Genomic DNA, 23868 nt, shown 5'->3' on the forward strand with positions numbered 1-23868 from the left:
AGCCGGCCCAGGACCACGGGCCAACTTCTTCGGCAGCTCTAGTGCAGGCCCCTGACACCCTCCTCTCCCTTCCGAGGGCTCCTAGGTCAGGAACTGGGTCCCCAAGGCCCAGGCGGGGCTGCCCATGACAGATGCCCATGTCTGGAGAGAGCCAGACATATGGAGCCCAGGGTCCCCAAGGCAGAGCTGCTGGCAGCAGGAGGGCACACCTGGGTTTCTCTTTGGTTTGGGAAGCTTGAGGTGTCCCATTGACCCTGAGCCCAGGGCAGTTTCCTTGGCAGGTGTGGGAGCCACCCTTGGACACAGGAAGCCCTGAGCCCCTCTTTCTTGCACCTCATCCCCACCCCATGGCTCCTGCTTGAGCCTCCAGCAGGGAGAGGCCTCCCGCAGTAACTGCCACACCTGCGGGCTGGACGCCGAAGTCCGCCCCGTCCCCACAGCCCTGCCCTCTCCAGGCTCAGATCTGCTCCTGAGGTCCAGCTCCGCGAGTTGGCACAGCCCCCGCCTTGGCCTAGCTCCCAACCACCCTCTGGCCTCCGCACAGAGCTGTCTCCTCACCCAGACCAGGCCTGGCCCTTCCTGAAAGCATGAGCCCTCACTCTGATTCCCAACTCCAGCCCACCCGAAGGCTCTGGGGGCCGGTGAGTAGCAGGCTAGGTGAAGAAATGACACACGACCAGTTGTGGGGGACAGTGAGTGACTCGTGTTAATTTCAGGCAGCCCCACCATGGGGCTCTCACTGGGGGCCTCCGGCACTCAGTCTGGCCACCAGGGCCTGCAACTTCTCAGACAGCGCCACCTGCGGGGAGCAGAGGAAGGGACAATGGGTGGCAGTAGGAGTAGGGGGCACACAGGGCTGGTGCTGCTTCCTCCACCCACCTGGTACAGCTCAGGCTGCTCCAGCCTCCTGTGTGCGGGGCTGAGAAGGCTCAGCGACAGCTGGGCAAAGGCTCTAGATTCAGCCAGAGATGGGAGGGGCTCACACAGCTGCAGGGGGAGAGAAGGATGGGGTTGGCAAAAGGTCACGGGGCAGGGGTTGATTTAGGTTGCAGGTGAAGACGAAGGGAGTGTGTGGGGTGGTCACCTGTCCCTCCTGGACCCAGAGTCGCAGCAGCGGCTCCACGTGGGCTGGTCTCACGGTACGGGACGCCTGGGCCCCTCGCGGCCAGACTCTCAGTTCCTGGCCAGCCTGGGGTGGGGGCTCCTCTGCCAACTGCAGCAGGTCCAACAGCAGGGACCCTATGTGTGTGCGGGAGGGAAGGACACCAGGAATAGTGTAGGGGCCTGGGGACTTGAGGGGTGCCAGCGGGGTGGGAGGGCCTCACCGTCAGAGCCCAGGAGCCGGAAGGCGGCCTTGCTCCCAGGCAATGTCTGCTTGTCAGGGTCCTCGGTCAGCTTCATGCGTGGCTGGCCTCCCACAGACACCAGCTGTGGGGACGAGGTGTTGGGAGAGTTGGACCCTTCTATCCCAGCCCATGATGCCCCTGGCCCAAACCCACTGAGCCCAGACCCTGTCTCCACCTTGTAGACGCAACCCAGGGAAGGCTGGCGAGGGCAGGTGACCACGCTGGTGCCAATGCCAATGACGTTCACCTCGCTGCCCTGGAGGATAGGAGGGGAGGGGGCACTGAGCTCGCCCAGCAGGGGCCCTTCCAGCCGCCCCGCCCCCGCCCCGCCCCTGAGCCTGCCCCGCCCCCGCCCCGCCCCGCCCCTGCCCCACCTCACCTCCTGGGCCAGTCGGGCCAGCTCTCCCTCGTCAATGTTGTTGCTGACAGCGATGGGGACCGATTCCAGCCAGGGCACCTGGAACCTGTAATGGTGGGGAGGGGCAGCCCCTCAGAAGTTTCTAATTCACCTGGACTCCCTCCCTCTCCAGTCACACATCCCGGGAGACTCTGCCCCAGCCACCTGGCTGTGGCACCCCCCCAGGGCCACACTGCCTCCACTGAGGTAGGCTCTCACAGCTCCTCACTGTGGGAAGGGCACGGCCCCTCCCTCGCTCTGCCCCACGGGGAGTCTCTCAGCAGGCCAGGCCCCTCCCGGGGACTCACTGAGCTGCAGAGGTCCTGAGGTGCGCACGGATCTCCTGGGCCTGCTGGAGCAGGTCACCGCTGTCCAGCCTCACACCTACGGCCCGGTAGCCCAGCTCACCCAGGGCCAGGGCTACTGCAAGGAAGTTGGGAAGACCACTCCTGCGGGCAGGGACAAGGGTATGGGGGTGCTGCCGCTGCTCTGCTGAGCACCCCTCCCCCCAGGGGGCTGCCTGGGCCTCACCTCCGCACACTGTAGGTGTCCAGCAGACCCTGGAAGGCCTGGGGAAAGGCCAAGGCATAGGCCACAAAGGCTGCCCGCTCACCAGGGTGAGGCTCTTGCACCCCCAGCCCCAGGTGGGCACACACACGCTCCAGCCACGCCTCCACACAGGCGACCAGGTCCACCCTGGGGCCCCCACCAGCAGCTGGAGCCAACATCTAGGGAGAGGGGTCAGTGAAGGATGGGGGACCCAGAGTGCAAGGTGGGGCCTCCTTCCCCGGGGGTTGAAGATCTGAGCAGGGGTGCTGCCAGCGGCCAGCCAGCTTCCCCGAGCTGCTGGTGGTCTAGGTATGGTATCTGCCTTTGTGCAGGCAGCAACTGGGTCCCCTCCCCCAGGCAAGGGCTGGCTTTGAGCGCAGCCAAGGAGAGGGGTACTCACCGGGTCAGGAGGCACCTCAGTGCCTGAAAAGGAAGTGACGAAGGAATGCGCCAGGGTTCCTGCCACTGGGACACCACGCAGCTGTCCTGCCAGCACGTTGCTGCTGGCGTCAAAGCCTAGGCCAGGGCACCAGGCTGGGTTGGGGGGCTTCAGGTGGTGGCCAAGGGGCCCTGGGGCGAGTCTCCTTCCCCAACCTTAGCTCCCTCCCCTGACCCTCACCGCCTAGATAGCTGTAGGTAGAGGCTGTCAGACCCCCGTTGGGGCCCTGAGCTCGCCGCAGCCCCATCTCCAGCAGCCGCTTCTCTGGCCCGGCTATCAGGCGAAGCCGCGCCGCATTGGTGGCTATCAGGCTGTGGGGAGCAGGGGACCCTGGGTTAGGGTCACAAGGCCACCGGAGACCCTGCGTCCCACCCACACAGTTCGGAGCCACGCCCACACTCGCAAGGGGGGGTCCCCTGGAAGTCTGAGCTCGGTGGCGCCCCGGGCTGATCAGTCCCACCTGGCATAGCTGACCAGGCAGAGGAGCGGCGTCTCCAGCAGCTGCACCACCAGGAGCGGCCCAGACACTTGCAGCAATGGCACCTGCGAGGAGGATGTCAGCTGGGCGCCGCCCGGCCCCGCTCAGGCCCACCCCTCCGTCCCGTTCAGCCCGCACTCACGCTGGGTAAAGCGAGGGAGCCCTCGGGCAGGGCCCGCACCGTCACCCCGGAGCAGTCGAGACTCCGGAGATGCTCGAAGAACGCGGGGTCAGTGTCTGGTGGCAGCACCGAGGCCAGGAACTGCACGTCTGTGGGCGACAGAGGCCCGCGTGGGTTGGGGCGAGCGTGCGGCAGTGGGGAGCTCGTGGCGGAGACGTCTTATCCCGCCGAATGGGCCTCGTCGGGGCGCGAGAAGGGGACTCGCCGGGCAGGAGGGTGCTGCCTGGGTGGTGGGACTCCAGGCGGGGAGGGGGCTACGGGGGTACCTGCATCTTGCAGGCGGAAGGCGTGCAGGAAGCGCAAGCAGTCGCGCAGCCCCGCGGCCAGGGCGAAGGCGCCGCCGAACGGGCAGCGGCGGAAGAAGAGCTCGAACTCGGCGGGCTCGCGCGCCCGGCCCGCGCGCCAGTAGCCCAGCGCCATGGTCGCCTGGTAGAGGTCGGTGAGCAGTGGCCGCTCAGCTGCTCGCCCTTCGGGGTCCTGCTCCGCCGCCATCTCGCCCGACACCGGGACTCTGACCTCCCCGCCCCGCCCGGTCACGTGACACCGTGCTCCCCAATGGCCAGCACCGGGAACCAGGAGCCCGGAGGGTGGGGATACCCAGGGGACGCAGCGTTCCCCGGCAACTAGAACGGGCGGAGCGGGTCTGCCGGCCTCATGAGGCAGCCGTTCCCGCGGCTGGACCGGGCTGGAGTGGGGAATGTGTCCGCAGCCCCAGGGCAGCCCAGCTCCTCCCGGCCCCGCCCCCTGGCCCGGAACTCCAGCAACGGGTGCTGAGGGCAGTGGTGACTCCACCGCCAGCTAAACTTTGTCCCCGTGCCACCCAGAAGCCAAGCCCGGCCTGGAGAGGCAGTAGAGGTGGTTCTAAATTCAGCTGGCACCACGGCTTTGGGGTCCTGTTCCCTCAGCCCCACAGGAGTCCTGTGAAACCCTGACCGTCACCTCAATGCCCCCACCGAGGGGCAACCCATGCCTGTGTGGCTCCAGGCCCCAGAGAACACCAGCTCTGACCAGGACAACAGCCCACCTTCCTCCCGAAGAATGGCTACCTCTCCAGCCACGCTGGGCAACAGCCCAGGGGAGGAGCCAGTAGTGGCGCAAGTACTGCCCAGACAGGGATGGGGAGAGGCGGCAGGCCGCTCTCCATAGAGCAATAGACTCCATAGGGCAATTAGTCCGTCATGGGCTCTGTCCAGGTCTCCAGTTGTGGACCAGACAGGCCTTGCACTAGGTGTGAGTGAGAGAGAGCACGCGCATGTGTAGAGCGCCCCCTGGAGGATGGGCCAGGGCCAGGGCCGCGCGGGGTCCTCATAGCCAAGGAAAGAAGCCCAGCATTCTTCCTAGAGACAGTGGGCGCTGGCAAGGTCTCACACAGGTCAGACCTGGCAGCGCTGGGGCCTGGTCACAGCAGCAGGGCCAGGTTGGCCGCTGGGACCTCTCTTTCCTGCACAGCTGCAGGCTGGCACTTTTGCTCAGCTTGGGAATGTAGCCGGGACGAGGAAAAGTGCAGAGACAGAGAGCTGGGCTGCCTCCTGGGCCTCTGCAGGGAAGGAGCCAAGACAAACTCTGCTCCTGCCTTCAACAATTTGACTGGTGGGTGAACACTGGTGGGCAGCTGAGAGATGGAGCAGAGAACCGGCAGGCAGACGGGTGAGCTAACCCGGCCATGAGGAGGCTGTGCCAAGGCCAGGCGACAGGCAGGCTACGGCCCCTGGGACCACTGGTGTAGGAGCAGGGACACTCCTGAGGCCTGGGGCCAGGCAGTGCTGCTCATGGAACGCCGCCCACCCCCAGGGCCCAGACCAGGACAGGAGCCAGAGTGCTGGATCTCAGTCTTTAATGGCTGCAGGCCAGGGCCGTGCCCAGGCCCACTGCGGACTTAGATCTTGTTGAAAGCAGCAATGTCCACGCTCTGCACCTGGGGAGACGAGGGAGACCGGTGGTCACGTGGGGCCATGTCCCCAAGGCCCACCCGCTCCTGTCCTCTGCACACCCGCCCCCGTGGGCGCCACCCACTCACGTGCGCCTCGAACTTGGTGATCTCCTCTTCCAGCAGGTCGGTCCCCACCTTCTCGTCCTCCACCACACACTGGATCTGTAGCTTGCGGATGCCGTAGCCCACGGGCACCAGCTTGGAGCCCCCCCAGGTCAGCCCGTCCAGCTGGACTGAGCGCACGCAGGCCTCCAGCTGGGCCATGTCCGTCTCGTCATCCCACTGGGGACAGAGGGGAGGAGAGGCTGGGGCAGGAGCCTGTGACACCGGGGAGCCACCCCGCACCACAGCAGAGCGCGTTTCTCAGGGCCCCGCGAGCCGTCGGAGTGTCTGTCCTTAGCCCAAGGTTTCTGACTGGGCTGTCACTTGCCCCCAGGACCGCAGGCGGGGGTCGGGGGGGTTGGAGAAGGGCCACTCACGGGCTTGACGTCCAGGAGGATGGAAGACTTGGCCACGAGCGCGGGCTTCTTGGCCTTCTTCTCTGCATACTGCCGCAGCCGCTCCTCCCGCAGGCGCGTGGCCTCCTTATCGTCCTCCTCGTCACTGCCAAACAGGTCGATGTCATCGTCCTCGTCATCCTCCGTGGCAGTGGCCGCCTTCTTGGTGGAGGGCTCCACTTGGCGCATCGGGGACACGTGCTGCCGAGGGGGAGTGGAGGCTGGGACCTGCTCAGCTTGGCTGGGGGCTTGGGGGACCCGGGACCCTGGGCCTAGGGGCGCTCACCTGGGTCTGTGGGGCTGTGGCGCGGTGGGCCGGCAAGCCCTTCTCCAGCACACCCAGCCGGGCCTCCAGCTTGCAGACGGCCTGCTGCAGGTCCTGAACCACTGCAGGAGCCAAGGGGACTGGTCAGGGGGCCAGGGACAGGCGCAGACCCCCTCACCCACCCCAATCAGGGCCAGGGCCTCACCGCCTCGCAGGCTCTGGTTCTCCACCTCTAGGCTGGCGATGCGGGTGACGAGCTCACTGTGGTCTCCGCCAGGTCCACTGGAGGCCCCCGGGCCTGAGCTCTGCAAGGCAGGGGGAGGGTGACAGCTCGGCACTCCAGCCTGCTCCTAGGGTCCCCCCCCATTCACAGCCACTCACAAGTGTAGCTCTGAGCTGGGTCCGCCTGCTATGCTCCACCCAGGAGTGGGAGGAGCCTTGAGAGCAGGGACCACGGTGACACTGAAAAGCAGAAAGGGCCCAGGGCAGCCCCAGCATGGAGGCAGCGGGAGCTCAGAGCCAGGGCCAGCACTGCCCAGCGGAGCGGGAGGAAGCGGAGGGCTGCCAGTCCCAGGAACAGCAGGAAAGAGCATGCCACCTTGCCGCAGCCAGCACAGCACCCTGCCTCCCTGGGCCACACAGCCACCGTCTGGCTCACCAAGCCCACCCTTGAGGGCTCTGGGGGACTCAGGAACCCAAGCCTGGCTCCCATTGCCTGACCCACGCAATGCTGCCCAAGGAGCTCACACCCAAGTCACACTCTAGGGGCTGACGTGCAGCCCAGCAAAATGGCACCAAGGACAGGGTTCCCTGTCCCCCTCAGGTGTCCAATCAGCGACCTGGGCCAGAGGTCCACCTGCCAAGCAGCCAAAGGACAAGCCACGTGGCCTCCCCCTACTCTGTATTCCCCCAGACCATGGTCCCCAGAGAGGACAGGCCACCAGGTGCCTGGCTCCCTGCCAGAGTACTGGGCAGTGACCCACCCGCCAGCTTACTCCTCGCAGAGCTGGCCCAGGGTGGACAGGGCGCTGTGTGGCTGTGGAAGGAACGCTGACCAGCCACGGCCCAGGGTGGGCCCTGCTCACGTCACTGCCTCCTCAGCTCGATGCAGTCCCCAGCCTCCTACTTCAGTCAATGGCACACCGTCCACCGGCAGCTCTCCAGGGGGTCTCCCTAGACCACTGTCACCCACGGGCACGAGACCCCCTCTCTGGCCTGTCTCCCACAGCACTCAGCTCCCAATGCCCTTCCCACTAAGATCCCTGATGGCTTCTGTCACACACGGATGAAAGCCAGAACCTCCCAGCAGGCTCCCCTCCCAGGGCGCTGTGCTCCAGCGAAGTGAAGCTGGTGCTGACGGCAGGCTGGAGCCTAGAGTCCCCTGTGAGCAGTGTTATCACTGCTCACACCTCTCCAGGAAGCCTATGCCTGGGCACTACCGCCCTGCCCTCCCTGCACCCAGGCTCATTCCAAAGCAAGGATGCGGCAGCCAGGGAGCCCAGGGCCTCTGCCCCAGAAAGGAGGGCCCAGGAGGCCCAGTCCAGATACAGCTGTCGCAAGCCAAAGGCAGCACTGCTCACCAAGCTTTGGAATCCAGAACTCTCCACCCTTACCCCTGGTGCTGTGCCTGGCACCAGGCACCTGTGGGTGCTGAAGCCCGTGTCTGCTGAGCTCCACCCCACACTAGTCTGAGCCTGCGACTGGGTCAGCACTGTCCTTCTCCGGGTCCTGTAAGCAATGGCATGACATTCCTCTAATGTTCACGTGGATGTAGGGTCTTTACAGTGGTGACCGAGTTATAATGAGGGCATTAGGGTGGTCCTAACCCAATGACTGGTGTCCTTACAACAGATAGAGGGACGATGACGCAAAACATGGCAGGAAACAGCCGTCTGTGTGCCCAGGAGACAGACCTCCGAAGGAACCAACCCCGCCCAGACCTTGATGTTGGACTCCAGCCTTCAGATTGTGAGAAAATAAACGTCTATTGTTTAAGCTATGGGGTCCGTGGTGCTTTAAACGTTAGAGGAACGTCATTCAGCTGCTGACAGGGACCCGGGAAGGACGGTGCTGGCCCAGCCCCAAGCATACTGTCTCCAAGCCCGAGCAGCATGGCATAGCTTTCCCCAAAGGCCAGGACCCAGAGCCGACCCCAACACAGCCAGGCCTGAGGGCGGGAGGAGGGAGAGTTCCCGTAGCTCAGAGCTGCTGAGCCCCCAGCAGCAAAAACCTCGTGCCACTTGGGTCCCTGTCTGCCTGGCCTGAACCTGGTCGGGTAGAAGGCAACGCAGGAGCAGGGAGGGGCCGAGTGTGCAGTAGGCCCTGCTGGGCAGTGGCCCCACTTCCTGGGGGACAACTGCCCAAGGCTGTCCAGCCTGTGGCCCGGTAGCCAGGCCATGTCAACCAACTGTGCAGCCAAGGGACCTCACATGACAAAAAGGACTTTGCAGATGTCATGGAGTTGAGATGCTTCTGGATGATTATGCAGGTGGGCCCAGTGTTATCACAAGGTCCGTATGTGAGAGAAGCAAGGAGAGAAGAGATGGGACAGAGGCAAACGTCAGTCATGACACTGCTGGCCAGAAGCCACAGGCCAAGTAGCGTGGGCAGCTTCTCGAAGTTGGAGAAAGCAAGGAAATGGCTTCTCCCCTGGGGTCTCCAGAAGGAGCACAGCCGTGCTGACACCTGACCCACAGGGCCAGGACACACCCCTGCGTCCCAAAGGGAGAACGAGGTCTTGCCTCCGAGGGCCAGGACAGCGGAGCAGCAGGTCTGCCACCTCCTAGGGACAAGCTCCCTGAACAGGTTGGGGCACAGCTGGACGGGGCTGTCCCCTCCTGTCCCCACCTGGGACCCCAAAGGCCGAACTGGGCTGCAAGGTGCCTCCCTGGGCCTCAAATTCACGGTGGTGCTGATTCTGACTTGAACTCCACACTCTGTGAACCCTCTCTCTGGGAAGCGCAAGGCCTCAGGGAGAGGCAGATGCCAGGCTCTCACATGGCCGCAGGCGTGCCCACGAGCGGCCAGGGCGAGCGGGGAGAGAGCCGGGGAAGCACCAGCAAGCAGGCAAGAGGCCCGGCCAGGAAGGAAGGCTCCCAGGTCTGGGTCCCGGCAGGAGCACAGCACTGCACACCTTGCCCGAACTGCTCCAAAGGCCACAGCCAGCAGTCGTGGGGGAAGTGGGGCGTGCCGTTGGCGTGAGGGCGGCCGCACTAGCGCGCCGGCAGCACTCAGGCCGCGGTACTCACTCCAGCCAGGGATTTCTGGATGTTCTCTCTGGCTCTCGCAATGTCCCGGAGGATCACGCTGGCGCCGTTCTCCTGCAGATAGTGCAGAAAGAACCAGTCTTTTTGTTTTCATTAAAAAATTTTAACTTCCAAAACATAAAAAAGGAGCCCTTGTGTGGAGAGCGGGAGAGTGGTGCGCAGAACGAGCTCAGCAGGCAGAAGCGCAGGGTGCCGGAGTCTTGCAGCCCTGACCACAGGCCCAGTCCAGGCCTGGGAGATGGTGGGGGCGCGTTGTCCCATGCTGCGACAGGAGCAGATCCAGCACCCCAGGAGCCAGCCAGGGCCACCCCTCCAAAGAGCCCTCCACCTGGAGCAGCCGCTGGGCACAATGTGCCTGTCCTCCTGGTGCCGCAGACACTGTGGCCCCAAGCGCGGCCCCTACCTGGCGCGAGCAGCCAGCCACAGGCCCGTTCATCTGCTCGTAGAATTTCCTTTCTGCATCGTCATACTTGAACTTGTCGAACCAGATCTTCTCGTGCACTAGGAAGTTTGTGGCCATTTTCCTGCTGGGAGGGGAAGGAGAGGAGGCTAAGACAGCCTGGCCTGCAACAGCCTGGGCACCAAGGGGCAGGCAGGCCGTCCCATCCTTGGGTGACAGGTGCTCCAGGCACCAGGGCAGAGCACGAGTGTTCTCAGCAGGGCCGTAGAGCCTGTATGCCCCTCCCCCCACAGGCTTCCCTCAGTGTCCAGGCGGGTCCCAGGCCTGTCCCCAAGACCAGCGGCTGTCAGTATGGCCAGGAACCTGTTTTCCGAGCACACACGTGTGCAAAGCCAGGTTTATGTCAGACGACCCACCCAGAATGGGTGCAGAGCAGGGCAGAGGGCGCACCGCCTGAGCCAGACACTGACTCACTTTCCCACGACGGGAAACAAGGGCACGCACTCACTGGAGGCTTTTCTCACAGGAAAACTCCACCATAAAAACATGCTGTCAACCCTAACGTCTATCATCAAGTTTCCTCTTACTCTTCAATGAATACTTTTAGCATCTGTTTTAAGTGCAAATGTGGTAAAAATGGACAGACGTGACAAAAGCTCTTGGGGGACCCGAGGCATGCAGCTTGAGAACCGCTGCTCTAGAGCACCACAAGCCGCCTGCAGCCCGAGAGCCGGCGCTTTGCGAGTCGCTGCTCTGCCACACACACCTGCCGGCCGCCTGCTGCTTTCCCACGCTCGGCCAGGTGGGAGCAACCAGACCTGGGCCTGCAGAGCCCTTCCTGTTCCTCACCAAATGGGACAGAAACAGACCCCAGGCCACCACTGGACCTTGCCAAGTGACACCGTGACAAGAGGGGGTGGGTCCCATGAACCTGCTCCACCTCCACCCACATGAGGAGCGAGACCACCATGAACGCCCCCCTCCGCCTGATGGGGACACTCCCCCCACAATGGTGCCGTCCCTCACACCGAGGTCAACCCCAGAGGGCAGAGCCAAGGGGCTCCTGCCAGGAGTCCGGGGCCCAGGCCAGCACTGGAGACCAAAGGGACCTCTCCAAGTCCCCCCTGGCCCAGCCGCCTACACCCCAGCCCTCACCCAGCCCAGTTGCACCTCTGGTCTTCCTTAGAGTTCGTTTGCCCCCCTGCCTGGGTCCAGCTCGCCACACCCCATTTTGTGGCCACTGGCCTGCCCCTGCCCCTGGCCTCAGAGACCACCAGTGGTGCCTCAGGCTAAAAGCAAGTCTGCCTTTCCCAGCGGTGTCCTTCGGACTCAGGCTGCTCAGCTGGCCGTGTGCCACGGGACCTGAGACACCCACCTTACCTCCGCGGTGGCCCAAGACGAGGGAGGCAGGGGTGGATGACAGGAGGGGCAGGCGGGGGCGTGGTGCCTCGCACGTCCTGCCCCACTGAGGCTCAGGAGCCTTCAACGCTGCCCCAGGAGTTGCCCAACCAATAGGGAATCCTGTGTGGGGCAGTCAGACCTGTGCCCACCCCTTCCTTCCCCCAAGAACTCTGTGACCCCCAAAGGGTGACCCTGGAGGCTGCACTGCTCAACCCACTACTGCATCCAACTTAGCCGGGTCCAGATGTCTCGGGGACAGCCCTGCTGGAGTGGGGGCAGGGAGGGGAGCAACCGCCCAGCACGTTTCTCCTACTTGGGTCTCAGGCTGGACACAGAAGGGCCAGCCCGGGCAGCGGGTCGGTGAGCCAGAGCCGTGGCCTCAAGGCGCCAGGCCACGCGCACGGCCTCGGCAGCATGGTAGCGGCACTCTGCGATGTCGTAGGTGGGCTTGCTGAGCCAGGGGGCCTCGGCGTCCTTGTGCAGGAAGTACCAGTAGGGCAGGGCCGTGGGAACCACCCCATCGACCCGCCGAGGCCCGGCCCGCCGGCTCCCCACAGCGCTGCGGCCCCGCCGGTCTCTGCGGCCCCGCCTGGCACCCTCAGCCTGGCCGACTTGCTCCTGCAGGCGCACCTTCCCAGGGGGGTGGCCATCAAACAGGGCCTCGTAGAAGCCCCTCTCGGCTGCGTCGTAGCGGGGCTTCTCCAGCCACACCTCCCGCACCAGGGCCTGCAGGCTGCCCAGCGGGGGCTGGCCGTTGGCCGGTGGGCTGGGCTGGCAGGTGAGGGCTAGGTCAGGGGCAGGTGCCGGCTGGCCTGTGTCGGGAGTCCCCTGCCTGTTGCTTCCCTCTGCAGCCAACAGCAAAGCCTGAGACCACTCCACAAACGCCCGCTCGGCCAGGTCGAAGGCAGACTTGTTGACCCAGACGCCCCAGGTCACGTGGTGGCAGGCCACCTGGCTTCCATGTGTGCAGGGACCTTTGGGGGCCAGAGCCGGCGGCCGGGCTGCCTGGGCAGCCACGTCTGCCAGCCTCTGGCGATAAGAGCTCTCAGCCTGGTCGAAAAGTGGCTTGTCCAGCCAGACGTGGTCAGCCGAGAGGCCAACAAGGGCCAGGTCTTCCTGGCCGAGCCAGCTCTTCGGGGAGCGCTTCCTCTTCTTCTGCAGGGGCTTTGCCCCCTCGCAGCCCTTCTCAGGGGCCCCCCTGCAGCTGCCGGGAGCCGCCGCCTCCGTGGCTGCCTCCGTGTCCTGCTGGCCGGGCCCGTTCGCAGCAGGTGCCGCGGCTAGGAGTTGCTGGTGGACGGCGGCTCGCATGGCCTCCTGCTCGTAGAAGCGCCGCTCCGCGTCCCCGTACTTCTGCTTGTCCTCCCAGACGGTCTCCAGGGCGCAGGAGGCCTTCCCGCTCCTCATCTTCCACGCAGCGTTAAAAGCAAGACAAGAAGACGGTTGAGCACAGCGAGCCCGCCCCTCCCCCGCAGCCTGGCCACGAGGTGGAGGCCCGGACACTTCCCAAGGGGAGCCATCAGGCAACATGCAGGGATCCCAAGTCTAGCACAGGGGAGCTCAGTACAGCAATAAACTAACACCACACATCTGGGTGTGTAGATGCACGCATTCTCATAACCGTACTTGTTTTTTCCAATCCAACGTGCACCCAGGCTCTCCAAAGAGATCTGGAGAAGTTTCCAAACCTCTCTGGCCACAGAAACTTCTCACAGAATCTCCAGGCAGGCTCGCCTGATAAAATACATGATGCACTCAGTGAACTTACTTTTATGTGAACAACAAATAATCTTTAGAATAAGTACGTCCCACGAAACACAAGACTCCCTTATAATGACAAATTACTTGTTGTTCATGAGATTCACACTGACGTCCTGTTTTGCTGAGTGCAGCCACCTCCCGAGGCACTGGTTTTCCCGAAAGCACGTAGCTGCCTGAGGACCGCCCCTCACGGTGTGCCCAGCCTGTCACCCATGCCCGCCACGGCCACAGCACCGTCCAGACATCACATGTTCCAAGAGGAGCTGCTCAGGGTCTTAGATGGGCTGGGCGCAGAAGGTGGAGGGCCCCACCTCCGGAGACACCGTGCTGGTGACCCTCTAAAGGGAACGAGCCCAGTGGCTCAGGCAGGGAGGAAAAAGCAGGCTCCGCTGTCAGCTGCAGGCGCCTCCGACCAAGAGGCGATCAGCTCACACCTTTGGGTGCACTAAACTAAGGGGCCACCAGGAACTTCTGAGCCCCAGAATGTCTGGAGACAGGTGGAGGGCTCGGTCCAACCTGTACTGTGGCCAGTAGACAAGCCTGTGTGCCGGGAGCCTCAGCATCCTCGCTGGAGGTGACCTGAGGCGTCTGCTCCAAGGGCAGCTGGCCTGACAACAACGGCCTCACTCCCTGCCACGCTCCGATCCTGCTGCTGGCACCGGGACCCACCCCGCCACTCTCCTCCTAGGTGTGGTGCTGTGGAAAGGCTGGCGCCCACTCTGCCGACCAGACCAGAACACTGAGGGGCCCCCCACTCAGCAAGAACAGGAGTCGGCCTGCTCTGATGGTGTGTCTAGGGTTCCCGAGCTCACTCGGCTGGCCTGATCCAGAGGGGTGGCTTTGAGCGGCACAGCGACTCCTTCCCAGCCACAGGCCTGACTCGGGGCCCTGCTCCCCAAAGCAGAAGCATCCTGCTGACTGCCCAACATGAACCAAGGTGCTAACCTGCCCAGGGCTGAGCAGCTACCCTCGGACCATCCCCGCCTCCCCTGCATCTGTGGGTCGTTGGTGGAGCCTAAGTGAGGGCAGATCCACTGGGCCTTCATCCCCTGGGGACAAGGTCTCCAGAGGGAGGGCAGCCTTCCAACCTGGACGGGAAACCCTTCCCCCAAACAAAACCAAAACCTGACTCCAGTTACCGTGGGGACGCGTGGACTAAGTCCTACACTGCCTAGCACTTCGGGGAGATTCCCCCCTGTCCTGAGGGGTGCCTTGGGGGCCTCTAATGGCACATGCCCCAGGTCTCTTCTGAGGTCCCAGAGAGGAGTTGGGGCCGCCCCTGGGTGCCTTCCTGCCAAGCTGGTAGTAGTGGGAGGCAGGCCATTGTGACATCACCTACTGTCCCTGAGGGGGCAGTAGGCTGCCTAGGCAGGGCGTGTGTGCCCTCTGACCTCTGACGCCAAGTCCCCTCTGCCCTGCCCACAAGGCTGGACCCACTGTGCCCAAGCCCTGCAGGGGCTGCAGCTGTGCCCTACCCACAGTCCTGACCCGCTCAGGGAACAGCTGGGCAGCCCAGGGAAGCACCGAGACCACACTCGCTGCTGCTCCCCCCGACGGATCAAGGTCAGAAGCACAGCAAATCCAGCTCCTCTGTGTTCCAGACGACAAGGACAGAAGCCAGCAGCCTGGCGAGCCAGGCCCCGCACTCTCCAGGAGCAGTGCCGGCTACGCTGGGGCTTCCCAGTCTCAGATGAAGGGCACACAGGACAGGTGTACTTACTTTCACTCTGACCTCCTAGGACAGCATGAAGAGAAAGCAGCAAGTTAGAGGCATTCAGATAGCACGGCCCTTTGAGGAGCTGCTCGGTGAGGCGGCGTGCAGGCGAGTGGTGGACACACGGTGAGCTCCAGGCCCACCACCAGAATGCCAGGGGGCAGCCGTGCGCCTGCCCAGGTAGCAAGGCTGTCATCACTCGAAACAGGCATCCTGGGGATCCCCTTAACTGGAGCCCAGGCAGGCCCGAGAAGCACCATCTCAACAGCCCTCCCACCTGTTCCTCGCTCAGGCTGAGGCAACCTGGGGACAGGTGAGCCAGCACCCTGAGTGTCCCCAATGTCCACCTGAAGCTGTGAAAGGACCCAGCCCCACGCTGCCACTGGTCCAGGCTGCTCCCCAAAGCAGCAGCTCTGATGAAGTGCAAGATGACAAGGGCCACACCGGGGTCTCAGCAGCCACCATGCTGGAGGGCCAATGATGAAACATGGCTCCACCAAAGGACTCTGAGGGTCACAAAGTCTATCCATGTGGCAAAAGAACAGGGCTTTGAGCTCATTCACAGATGGGGAAACGCCACAGAAGCTAGAGGCCACACCCTAAACCCATAGGAGGTGGCAGCCCGCCCCAGAGGAAGCTAAGAAGCCGACTCTAAGAGGCCCGCTGGGCACAGATGACATGCCCTGCCCACGGCGCCCTGCCCTGGGGTCCCCTGCAGCCACTCAGCACCAGAGTTCTTAAGACGCTGTCTCCCTTCTCCAATGGGAGCTCTGCCACCCAGGTCCCTGACGGACGGGGATGCACAAGGTGCCCTGCAGGGGTGGACAGACAAGCTGGCACCAAGGGGAGGCAGCTGGCCCTCAGCGCGCACAGGCGGTCTGCAGGAGCAACACCCACCGTGGGCTTCTCAGGAGGTGAGGCTCTGGGGCGGGGGGTGGGTAGGGCATGGCTCGGGGGAGAAGGGCTCTCTACAGACAGTGACGGAGCCTCACCCGGGGTGAAGCCAATGGTGGGACAGGGCCAACAGCACCCACAGCGACGCTTCTGGCTCCCCCCATCCTGCTGCTACGTCTCCCAAGACAGCCAAACAGCAGACGCAGGAGCCCACCTATTTCCTCTACCTCCCTCGTCCCGTGGGCCCTGCATTCCATGAGGACCCGCTGAGCTGAAACCCCATGTCTCCTAGTGGAAAAGCAAGGTGGAATCTAAACACTTCCCTCTGAGGACAAAGACGTGCCAACAGCTCTCCGTGAGGACCCCACGCTTCCACAGGGACCCTCCTCTCCATGGTTTCTCCAGGCAGCAGTGGTCGCAGCTTGGAGCACGGGGAGGAAAACTCACAAACACCAGAGCAAGGCCCAAACATGGCCTCAGGAGGCCCCGCCGGCGGCTGGCTCGCTCACCTGCAGAGCCAGGAACTGACCACCCCCACTGCGGCCCAGCCCTGTCCAACAGGCACACTGAGACATTTCTCATAGAAGGGGCGCTGCCCCTGGTTCTTGGGGGCCTCCGGTTTGGGAGGCCCCAGTGGGACCATACCCTGCCTGGCCACCAGGCCGTGGTGAAGGCAGTTGACACGGCTGAGGTGGCCCTGGTTAGAGATGACCCCTCGTCTGGACACTGCCAGCCCAGTGCACCAAAACATGTCCAGGGCATTTGTGGGCCATGGGCCCTTCTCGGCCAGCCGAGCCAAGAGGTGCCAGCACGAGGAACCCACCCACAGCCCCCACCCAGGACACTCCTGGCTAGAGGGCCCTGAAGGAAGGTGAGGATGTGGCCTGGCAGAGCTGTGCCCAGCAGTGTCAGGGCCGGAGACACTGGGCAATGGGGAAGGTTTCTGGGAGGGGCCGGCCCCTCCCCTGGCTCCACCCTCCACACACCTTCCCCATCCTCCGGAAGCAGCCCCCCTCTCCCCATTGCAGTCACACAGGGAGGAGCTCCTAGATTGTATGCCCCGCGGTCAAAAAATGCCCACCTGCCACTGGAAGTGAGACTGGCACGAGCAAGCATGAGGTGTGCTGCTCTGCCACTGGCTCGGCTTGCCGTGGGCCCCCGGCTGGCATGGCCGCGACAGATGCTGCGCAGTAGAGCTGCGTGTACCTGCAGCAGCCGCCAGGGCAGCCTCGAGCCCCTGAAACGTCAGTCGATGAGAACAGACACGGAGCTACTGAGCAGCGGCACGAGCAGTGCAGGCCAGGCACAGACGGCCGGGGTGCCCTCTGCCTTCCCTTGGCGGGTGCCACAACCCCAAACTCCTACTCGGGCTCTCTGACGTCTGCCTCCTGGATAGTTCAGCCCCACTCAGAAATGCCAACTCGTCTGATGGTAGGAAAGGGCCCCCATAGCCTCGGGGCTCACACTATGGATGCCCAAGTCACACCCCAGGCCTGACAACGGTCCCACCTCATGCCACAGCCTGTCAGTTCTATTTCTGTCCCAGCCCGTGTTGCTCCACCGGGCCCACCAGGCCCCTGCGTCCTTCCCTTGGGGCAACACTGGTTCTGCATGTGCTTCTCCGAACTTCCATGTGCACCCCAGGCCTCACACACAGCTAGGACACAGGACTGTGGAAGCAAGGCTCTGAGCCGGTGAGGCGAGCGGCTGGGATCCGTCTTCTCCCTCCGAGGCCTTTGCTGCGCCTCAGTGTCTCGCTGCCACCCACTTCCAACACATATCATCTTAAAACTGTGGGCACAGGGCCAGGGCTCGACAAACCCTCAGGCCAGCATTTCCCGCCTGCGGCCCCTGAAAAGTTGACCCTGGTACATGATACATGACATGCCGGAGGACATTCTTTTCATGGATCTTTTAAAAAACATCACCTTCAGAAAACATTCACAAAAACCCCAGCCAAGCACATCTGTCCCCCCATGCTGAAACCTGCAGCCTCAGCCGGCTCCCAGCAGCAAAGCCCAGGAAGCAGCCCATCTCCAGAGGGCAGTCGTGCGGCCCATCGAGAGCAAGAAGGGACCCACAGCCGAGGGCTTATTGTGCCCAGGCCCCCATGAGCCCCCCAGCAGCCCCACTGCACAGGGAAGAAACAGAGGCCTGGACTGGCACACGGCCCAGAACGCTGCCCTGCAGAGGTGGCACAGGGAGCCTACTCCTCAGTATGTGTGCCAGGCGCTCCGTGAGAAGGCGCCTGATCAGGGGCACGCTGCCCACGGGGCTGGGCACAGGAATGACCACACTGCATCTGAGCCTGCACACTTCCTGCCTCGGGGAACCCGGGGTATTCCAGCTGCTCCTGTGGGAGCCGGTAAGGAAAACACGTCCCTCCCTGCCCCAGGCCAGCCCCACTCAGAGGAATTCACGCCAGGGCCAGTTTCAGAGCCACCACTGTCAGGCAGCGACCACCCCAATAGTGCTCTCGCTCCAGGGTGGCCCTTCGTTCTGGAAACTCGTACGCGCAGGCTCCATGGGGTCGCCACTCCACCCCTGGGCTCCAGCAGCAGCCTTTCCCTTGTTCCACTTGAAGCGCCCCTTTTTCAGGAGGGCATCACCTCCCCCTTGAGGGTGGCTTCCACGTCGGCTCCTGCCCGGACACCTCAACCAAGTCAAGACCCCAGTCGCTCTCAGAAAACCATGTGTGTTTCAGTCCCTCAGCAGTCACGTCCTTATTCCCTCCCGCGCTCGTGAGCAGTAGGTGCTTAATAAACCCGTGCTGGGCAAAGGAAGGTCCACAGGCCCGGGCCACAGCCGGGCACGTATTTCCTCCGTCACCCACCGCGACAGAAGGCCAACGCCGCCCCGGCAGCCGCAGCGCGCGGCCGGCCACGTGGGCCGCGGGCCCCGCCCCTGTGCGCTCGCCCCGGGAGCCGCACTTGGCCCACCAACCCCTAGGCCGACACGCCGGCGGCGCAGAGCCGCGAGCGCAGCCCGGGCCGCCCGCTCCCCGGCGCGTGGGGCCTCCGCGGCGCGTGCGGCTCCTTCGGTGCGCGCCGCGGTACTCACACGCCTGCCAAGGACGCACTGACCAAAGAGGAGAGCTCGGCGGCGCGGGGCGGCTGAGGAAAGAGAGGGCTCGGCGGCGCGCACGGGAAATGAAGCAGCGGGCTCTACCACGCGCCGCGGTCTGGGGCGCAGGGGACGCGGCTCGCGCGCACGCCCCGCCCCGCCGCCCGAGGCTTCCGCGCGACTCTGCCAGCGGCTGCAAAGACAGAAGCCGGAGGGAGACCGCCACGGGGCTCGTTCTCGCCCGCAGGAGCCGGAGCAGACAACCAGGAACAGAAGCACCCTCCGTCCGCCCCTCCTGCGCTGCGGGCCCAGTGGACTCGTCGGCTCGGGGTGGAGTTGGCGGGCCGGCACGCGCCGGGTGACGCGCGGCGCGAGGCGGGGCCAGCGCGCCTGCGTCCCGGGAGCCGGCGAGACAAAGGGGAGGGCCGAGGCCGGCCCCGCCCCCAGCGCCCCGCCCCGCGCGGCCGGCCCGGCGGGCTTATGGCTCCTGCGCTCCCGCCGCCGCCGCCATGTACTCCCCGGGCCCCCCGGCAGGCCCGGCCCCGCGCCGCGGCCGCCGCCCCCCTCTCGGGCGCCCAGCGCAGCCGCCGCGGCCCCCCGCGCCCGCCCCGTCTCCCGCCGCGCGGCCTCGCGTGGCGGTGAAGATGGCCTTCCGCAAGGCCTACTCCATCAAGGACAAGTTGCAGGCCATCGAGCGCGTCAAGGGCGGCGAGCGGCAAGCCAGCGTGTGCCGCGACTTCGGCGTGCCCGGCGGCACGCTGCGCGGCTGGCTCAAGGACGAGCCGAAGCTGCGCTGGTTCCTGGAGCAGCTGGGCGGCGAGGTGGGCACGCAGCGCAAGAAGATGCGACTGGCCAACGAAGAGGAGATCGACCGCGCCGTGTACTCGTGGTTCCTGGCGCTGCGCCAGCACGGCGTGCCGTTGTCGGGGCCGCTCATCCAGGCGCAGGCAGAGGCCTTCGCGCGCCAGATCTACGGGCCCGAGTGCACCTTCAAGGCCAGCCACGGCTGGTTCTGGCGCTGGCAGAAGCGCCATGGCATCTCCAGCCAGCGCATCTACGGCGAGACCGAGCCCCCGGCTGTCAGCCCCGCGCCCGGCCCGCCCGTCAAACAGGAGCCCGCGCAGCCCCCAGGCGCCGGCCCCCTCCCGGGCCGCGCCTCGGCCCCGTCGTCTCCAGCCGAGGGTGGCTACGGCGACGAGCAGATCTACAACGCCAACGTCACCGGCCTCTACTGGAAGCTGCTTCCGGAGCAGGCTGCGCCTGTAGGTGCGGGGGGCTGCAGCCGCCGCTGGCGGGGCGACCGGGTGACTGTGCTGCTAGCCGCTAACCTGACCGGCAGCCACAAGCTGAAACCGCTGGTCATTGGGCAGCTGCCGGACCCGCCTAGCCTGCGCCACCACAACCAGGACAAGTTCCCAGCCTCTTACCGCTACAGTCCCGACGCCTGGCTCAGTCGCCCTCTGTTGCGGGGCTGGTTCTTCGAGGAGTTCGTCCCCGGCGTCAGGCGCTACCTGCGCCGCAGCTGCCTGCAGCAGAAGGCGGTGCTGCTGGTCGCCCACCCACCCTGCCCGAGCCCAGCGGCCAGGATGCTCGCCCTGGAGGAGAGCGACGAGACCCCCAGGCGGTTCCGGCCAGAGCCCCTGGGCTCCCCGGAGGAGCTGCAGACCCCCGATGGGGCTGTCCGGGTGCTATTCCTGTCGAAGGGCAGTAGGCGGGCACACATCCCCGCCCCGCTGGAGCAGGGCGTGGTGGCCGCCTTCAAGCAGCTGTACAAGCGGGAGCTGCTGCGACTGGCTGTGTCCTGTGCCGGCGGCTCTCCGCTGGACTTCATGCGCAGCTTCATGCTCAAGGACATGCTCTACCTGGCCGGCCTCTCCTGGGACCTGGTGCAGGCAGGCAGCATCGAACGCTGCTGGCTGCTGGGCTTGCGGGCGGCCTTTGAGCCTCGTCCGGAGGAGGAGTGTGTTGGGCAGCCGGCTGGCCAGGCCGAGGAGGCGGCCGAGCACAGCACTGTGCTCAGCGACCTCACGCACCTGGCAGCCCTAGCCTACAAGCGCCTGGCACCTGAGGAGGTGGCCAAGTGGCTGCACCTGGACGATGATGGGGGCCTGCCCGAGGGCTGCCGAGAGGAGGCAGGCCCTGGCCGGCCCCCTGTGCTGGCCGCTGTGACCCCTCCAGCCCCCAGCAGCCTACCCTCTGTCATGGAGAGCGCGGAGGAGGAGGCCCCCATGCCCACAGCTGGAGAGGCTGTTCGGGGTCTGGAGACTGCTCTTCGGTGGCTGGAGTGCCAGGACCCCCGGGAGGTCGGGCCGCTGAAGCTGGTGCACCTGCGCTCACTGATCAGCATGGCCCGGCGGCTGGGAGGCATTGGGCCCTCCCCCCCAGTCCCCGACAACGGGGTGTGACCAAGCCAGCCCAGACGGCCCCCGACGGCCTTTGTCCTGCTGCACCTGAGGGAGAGGACACACACCGTCTCCCCTCTGCCCTCCTCCCCTCCCCTGGGGTGGCCGACCCCATGAATAGCGTTCCAGGGAACCCAGTCCAGCCTGGCTTGGAAGGGCTGTCTGTTGGTGCAGGGTCATCCTGGGGAGTGCTGGAGGAGAGGCCCCAGTCTCATGCTCCTCCCTGGGCAAGCATCCACGTGGGATCTGTGGTCTGAACCTGGGCCCCTCCCAGACACGCCTGGCATTCACACACCACAGCACTTACCAGAGTGCAGTTGGCTGTGCCCTGCCCTGGTCCCTGTAAAGCTGAGGCCTCCAACCCCACCCCCACCCCGGTAGCCTGTCACCTGCACTGGACAAGGGCCCAGGACTCCTGTCCACCCCGAACCCTGGTGCTGCGTAGTTCCCACGCCACAGCCACACGGTCATCTCGGTGGAAAGGTGCACCACTTGGTTTTGTTTTTAGCACATTAAGTCTGTTTTTACAGATACTCTAGGGGGTCAGGATGGGGTCTCAGTCCCCAGCCTGGGCCCATTCTTGCAGGATGGCTCCGTGGGCTGGGAAGGGCGACAGTGCCCAGCACTTGGGCTTCCTGAGGTTCTGGATGCAGTAGGGTGTAGATTTCTGTTCCACTTGGGTTTTTCATTTTCCTTAAGAAAATACATTTTCTGAACAGCTCTTATTGTGTGGGGTTGGCGTGCGGCTGGACTTGGGCCCTGGTGACTAGACTATTGATTGCACAAGCTCCCGGACTCCCCTAGCAGCACTGACAGCTGTGCCAGGACAACCTTGCAGAGCCTTCGAGCCACTTGGGGCTCCTCTGCCTCTTCAGGCACTGCCAAGGGCCCTAGGAATTGGGCTTCTGGGTGGCACAGTTTAAAGGGGGGGAGGGCCTGTGCGTTACTGCCCAGCCCTTGCATGGTCTGCTTCTGAGTCCAGTCTAGACTCAGATGGCTGCTGGTGGTCTGAGGCCCAGAGATGCCGATCCCCCCATGGGGGGAGGGGCTGCCTTTGCAGAGATGCTGCCCAGAGCCCTCCTGAGGTGCAGAGGTCTGCTCTCCCTCTCTCACCCCCCCCCCATGTCGTCCTGGTGGCTCAAGGCTGCGGACAGGTGGTGTGTTTGTGGAATGGCTGCACCGGGTGAGGCAGCTGGAGGGAGCCTCCGAGCAATTCCCACACAAGCCCAAGCGGCTGCTGTGGGGCTTCTGGGATCCAGGGCCGGGAGCCCGCTGGGTGTGTGCACAGGCAGACGTCAGGGCCCAGACGGGCACCTAGTGAGGGTGCACCTGGGCTCCACAGCCCAGGTGGCCTTGGTAGCAGCCCCTCAGCCTGCATCAGCACTGGCTGCTCTGGCCAAGGTGTCCATCTCCAGTCTTCCGCTCTCCAGTCTCACCCTCTGTGGGCCTGGGCAGGGGCCAGTCGGTACTGAGATGGGGGTGAGGAGCAGGACCTCTTGCCTACGTCTCTTGGAGCTGCTTCACAGGGCACCAGCCCGCTCCTATCTGGAGAACCAAGGCTGTACCCCAGAAGGCGGCTCTGGCCTGGCTGGATGGCCTGGATGGGCGCTGTATAAAGCGAGGCTGGTTCAGGCTGGCCTGGGGCCCTGAGAAGCTAGTTTGAGTGCCTGGCAAGTGGGGCCATTGGCTTCACTGAGCCAGGGAGAAGACCTGTAAAGGTGTCCTGTGTTTTCCATGGGGCGGAGGCTGCGGGCACCTGGCCCCAGGCAGCCCCACCAACAGGTCACTGTGATCCCAGGTTGCCCCAGGGCCCCACTGCAGCACTGCCTCTGGTTCGAAGTCACCCATCTCCCTGGGCTCAGCTCTGTGAAATCATGGGTGACCTGGCCGGAGGCTTGCCGTGGGAGACCTCAGTTTGTCTCTGCAGAAGGATGGCTGAAATGAACCCCAGCTGGTGGCCGCAATCCGTGGCCTGCCCCTCACTGCTGTTATCTGCTGGGCGCATAGGGATTTGCCACCCTGGTTTCTGATGACCTGAGACAGGTGGTGGATGGTCCTGGGGGAGGGGTCTTGGTTACTGCTGCTGGAATTCCTTCAACTTCTGTTGTCTGCCAGCTGGAAACTTTTGCCCTTGAGGATAACACTTTCCCTACCATGGTAAGGGGACCCTGTAGCCCGGGAGGTACTTAGGGACAAAGCCATTGGCCTCCCCACTCCTGTTCAAAGCGGTGAAGGTCACTGCACTTCCAAAAAGTGGCCCTTGGTCAGTCATTGTTACAGCTCACCTGGTGGGCGTGGCAGTGGGCAGGGAAGGAAAGCCAGTGTGCAGACTTCTGCTAGAACCACCCCGGACCTATGTGCTTTGGGGAATGAGACCAGGCAGTGCGAGTCAGAGGGGGCCCAGCCTTGCCTGCGACTTGTCCTCAGGAAGTGGCCCCCTAGACATCAGTTGGGATGGATAAAATATCTGAGCATGGTGTGAGAGGAATGGGAGCACCCTCAGGCTGAGGGGCTGGTCATCCAGGGATGACCTCCCCTTGGCCCAAGTGCAGGTCGGGATTGCCGTGGGGAGCCTGGGTGGGGGTAGAGCTCCGGGCACTATCTGGCCCACAGTGAGGGTGCCCATGGATGAGGCTTGACTCCAGTGGCATGTCCTTGAGAGGACATGGGCGGATGGGCTGCATGGTCTGTGAGGGGTCGTTTTACACCCAACCTCACTGATGGCAGAGCAGGTGGGCACAGTGTGCTTTACAATAAAGGCTGACCATGTCAACTTCATATGCATCCCCATTCTAAGTCTTGTTTGTGTCGCTTTGACCCAATGCTTGGATCTAGAACATCTCAAGTTGAAATTCAAGTGGACAGGGTATAAAAATGGGACAGCACTG

The 23868-nt window shown here is 64.3% G+C and overlaps 3 protein-coding genes across 17 annotated transcripts; 1 reads left to right on the forward strand and 2 right to left on the reverse strand.

Moving 5' to 3' along the window:
- Positions 1-683: 683 nt before the first annotated feature.
- NAPRT (nicotinate phosphoribosyltransferase) lies at positions 684-4075 on the reverse strand. 2 transcript variants are annotated; one of them, XM_033126769.1, is made up of 13 exons: positions 3657-4069; positions 3352-3479; positions 3192-3274; positions 2912-3042; positions 2693-2808; positions 2275-2471; positions 2052-2192; positions 1726-1810; positions 1522-1602; positions 1326-1428; positions 1085-1239; positions 880-987; positions 684-799 (listed from the first exon to the last, which is right to left on the reverse strand). In XM_033126769.1, the coding sequence occupies exons 1-13, from the start codon at positions 3880-3882 to the stop codon at positions 737-739; spliced, it is 1617 nt and encodes a 538-aa protein (XP_032982660.1). In that variant the 5' UTR covers positions 3883-4069; the 3' UTR covers positions 684-736. The 2 variants fall into 2 exon arrangements, with proteins under 2 accessions (XP_032982660.1, XP_032982661.1); XM_033126770.1 differs by lacking the exon at positions 1522-1602 and having other exon boundaries at positions 3657-4075.
- Positions 4076-5207: 1132 nt separating this feature from the next.
- On the reverse strand, positions 5208-20117 carry EEF1D (eukaryotic translation elongation factor 1 delta). Of its 14 annotated transcripts, XM_033126757.1 has the most exons (10): positions 18576-18901; positions 14628-14642; positions 11463-12553; positions 9752-9875; positions 9331-9402; positions 6288-6387; positions 6104-6204; positions 5800-6018; positions 5408-5602; positions 5208-5305 (listed from the first exon to the last, which is right to left on the reverse strand). In XM_033126757.1, exons 3-10 carry the CDS (start codon positions 12551-12553, stop codon positions 5267-5269), a joined length of 1941 nt encoding a protein of 646 aa, XP_032982648.1. In that variant the 5' UTR covers positions 14628-14642; positions 18576-18901; the 3' UTR covers positions 5208-5266. The 14 variants fall into 14 exon arrangements, with proteins under 14 accessions (XP_032982648.1, XP_032982652.1, XP_032982650.1 ...); XM_033126761.1 differs by lacking the exons at positions 11463-12553; positions 14628-14642; positions 18576-18901 and adding an exon at positions 20006-20117; XM_033126759.1 differs by lacking the exons at positions 11463-12553; positions 14628-14642 and having other exon boundaries at positions 18599-18863.
- On the forward strand, positions 19088-23758 carry TIGD5 (tigger transposable element derived 5). The gene has a single exon (XM_033126768.1). It carries the CDS (start codon positions 19088-19090, stop codon positions 20981-20983), a length of 1896 nt encoding a protein of 631 aa, XP_032982659.1. The 3' UTR covers positions 20984-23758.
- The last annotated feature ends 110 nt before the right edge of the window (positions 23759-23868 follow it).

The sequence above is a fragment of the Rhinolophus ferrumequinum genome, chromosome 14, assembly GCF_004115265.2.
Source record: "Rhinolophus ferrumequinum isolate MPI-CBG mRhiFer1 chromosome 14, mRhiFer1_v1.p, whole genome shotgun sequence".
In the NCBI taxonomy this organism is placed as follows: domain Eukaryota; kingdom Metazoa; phylum Chordata; class Mammalia; order Chiroptera; family Rhinolophidae; genus Rhinolophus; species Rhinolophus ferrumequinum.

What these genes read in the sequence shown, in the direction of transcription:
- NAPRT (XM_033126769.1), bottom strand. Translation starts at nt 3,882, where the DNA reads ATGGCGGCGGAGCAGGACCCCGAAGGGCGAGCAGCTGAGCGGCCACTG. An exon ending in TACCTACAGCTATCTAGGCG is followed by an intron (nt 2,809 to 2,911) that starts GTGAGGGTCAGG and finishes GCCCTGGCCTAG; the next exon opens with GCTTTGACGCCAGCAGCAAC. An exon ending in GACACCTACAGTGTGCGGAG is followed by an intron (nt 2,193 to 2,274) that starts GTGAGGCCCAGG and finishes CCCTGCCCGCAG; the next exon opens with GAGTGGTCTTCCCAACTTCC.
- EEF1D (XM_033126752.1), bottom strand. Translation starts at nt 12,676, where the DNA reads ATGTTGCCTGATGGCTCCCCTTGGGAAGTGTCCGGGCCTCCACCTCGT. An exon ending in GTGTCCAGCCTGAGACCCAA is followed by an intron (nt 9,876 to 11,462) that starts GTAGGAGAAACG and finishes TTCCCCTCCCAG; the next exon opens with CAGGAAAATGGCCACAAACT. An exon ending in CCACAGCCCCACAGACCCAG is followed by an intron (nt 6,019 to 6,103) that starts GTGAGCGCCCCT and finishes CCCCCTCGGCAG; the next exon opens with CACGTGTCCCCGATGCGCCA.
- TIGD5 (XM_033126768.1), top strand. Translation starts at nt 19,088, where the DNA reads ATGTACTCCCCGGGCCCCCCGGCAGGCCCGGCCCCGCGCCGCGGCCGC.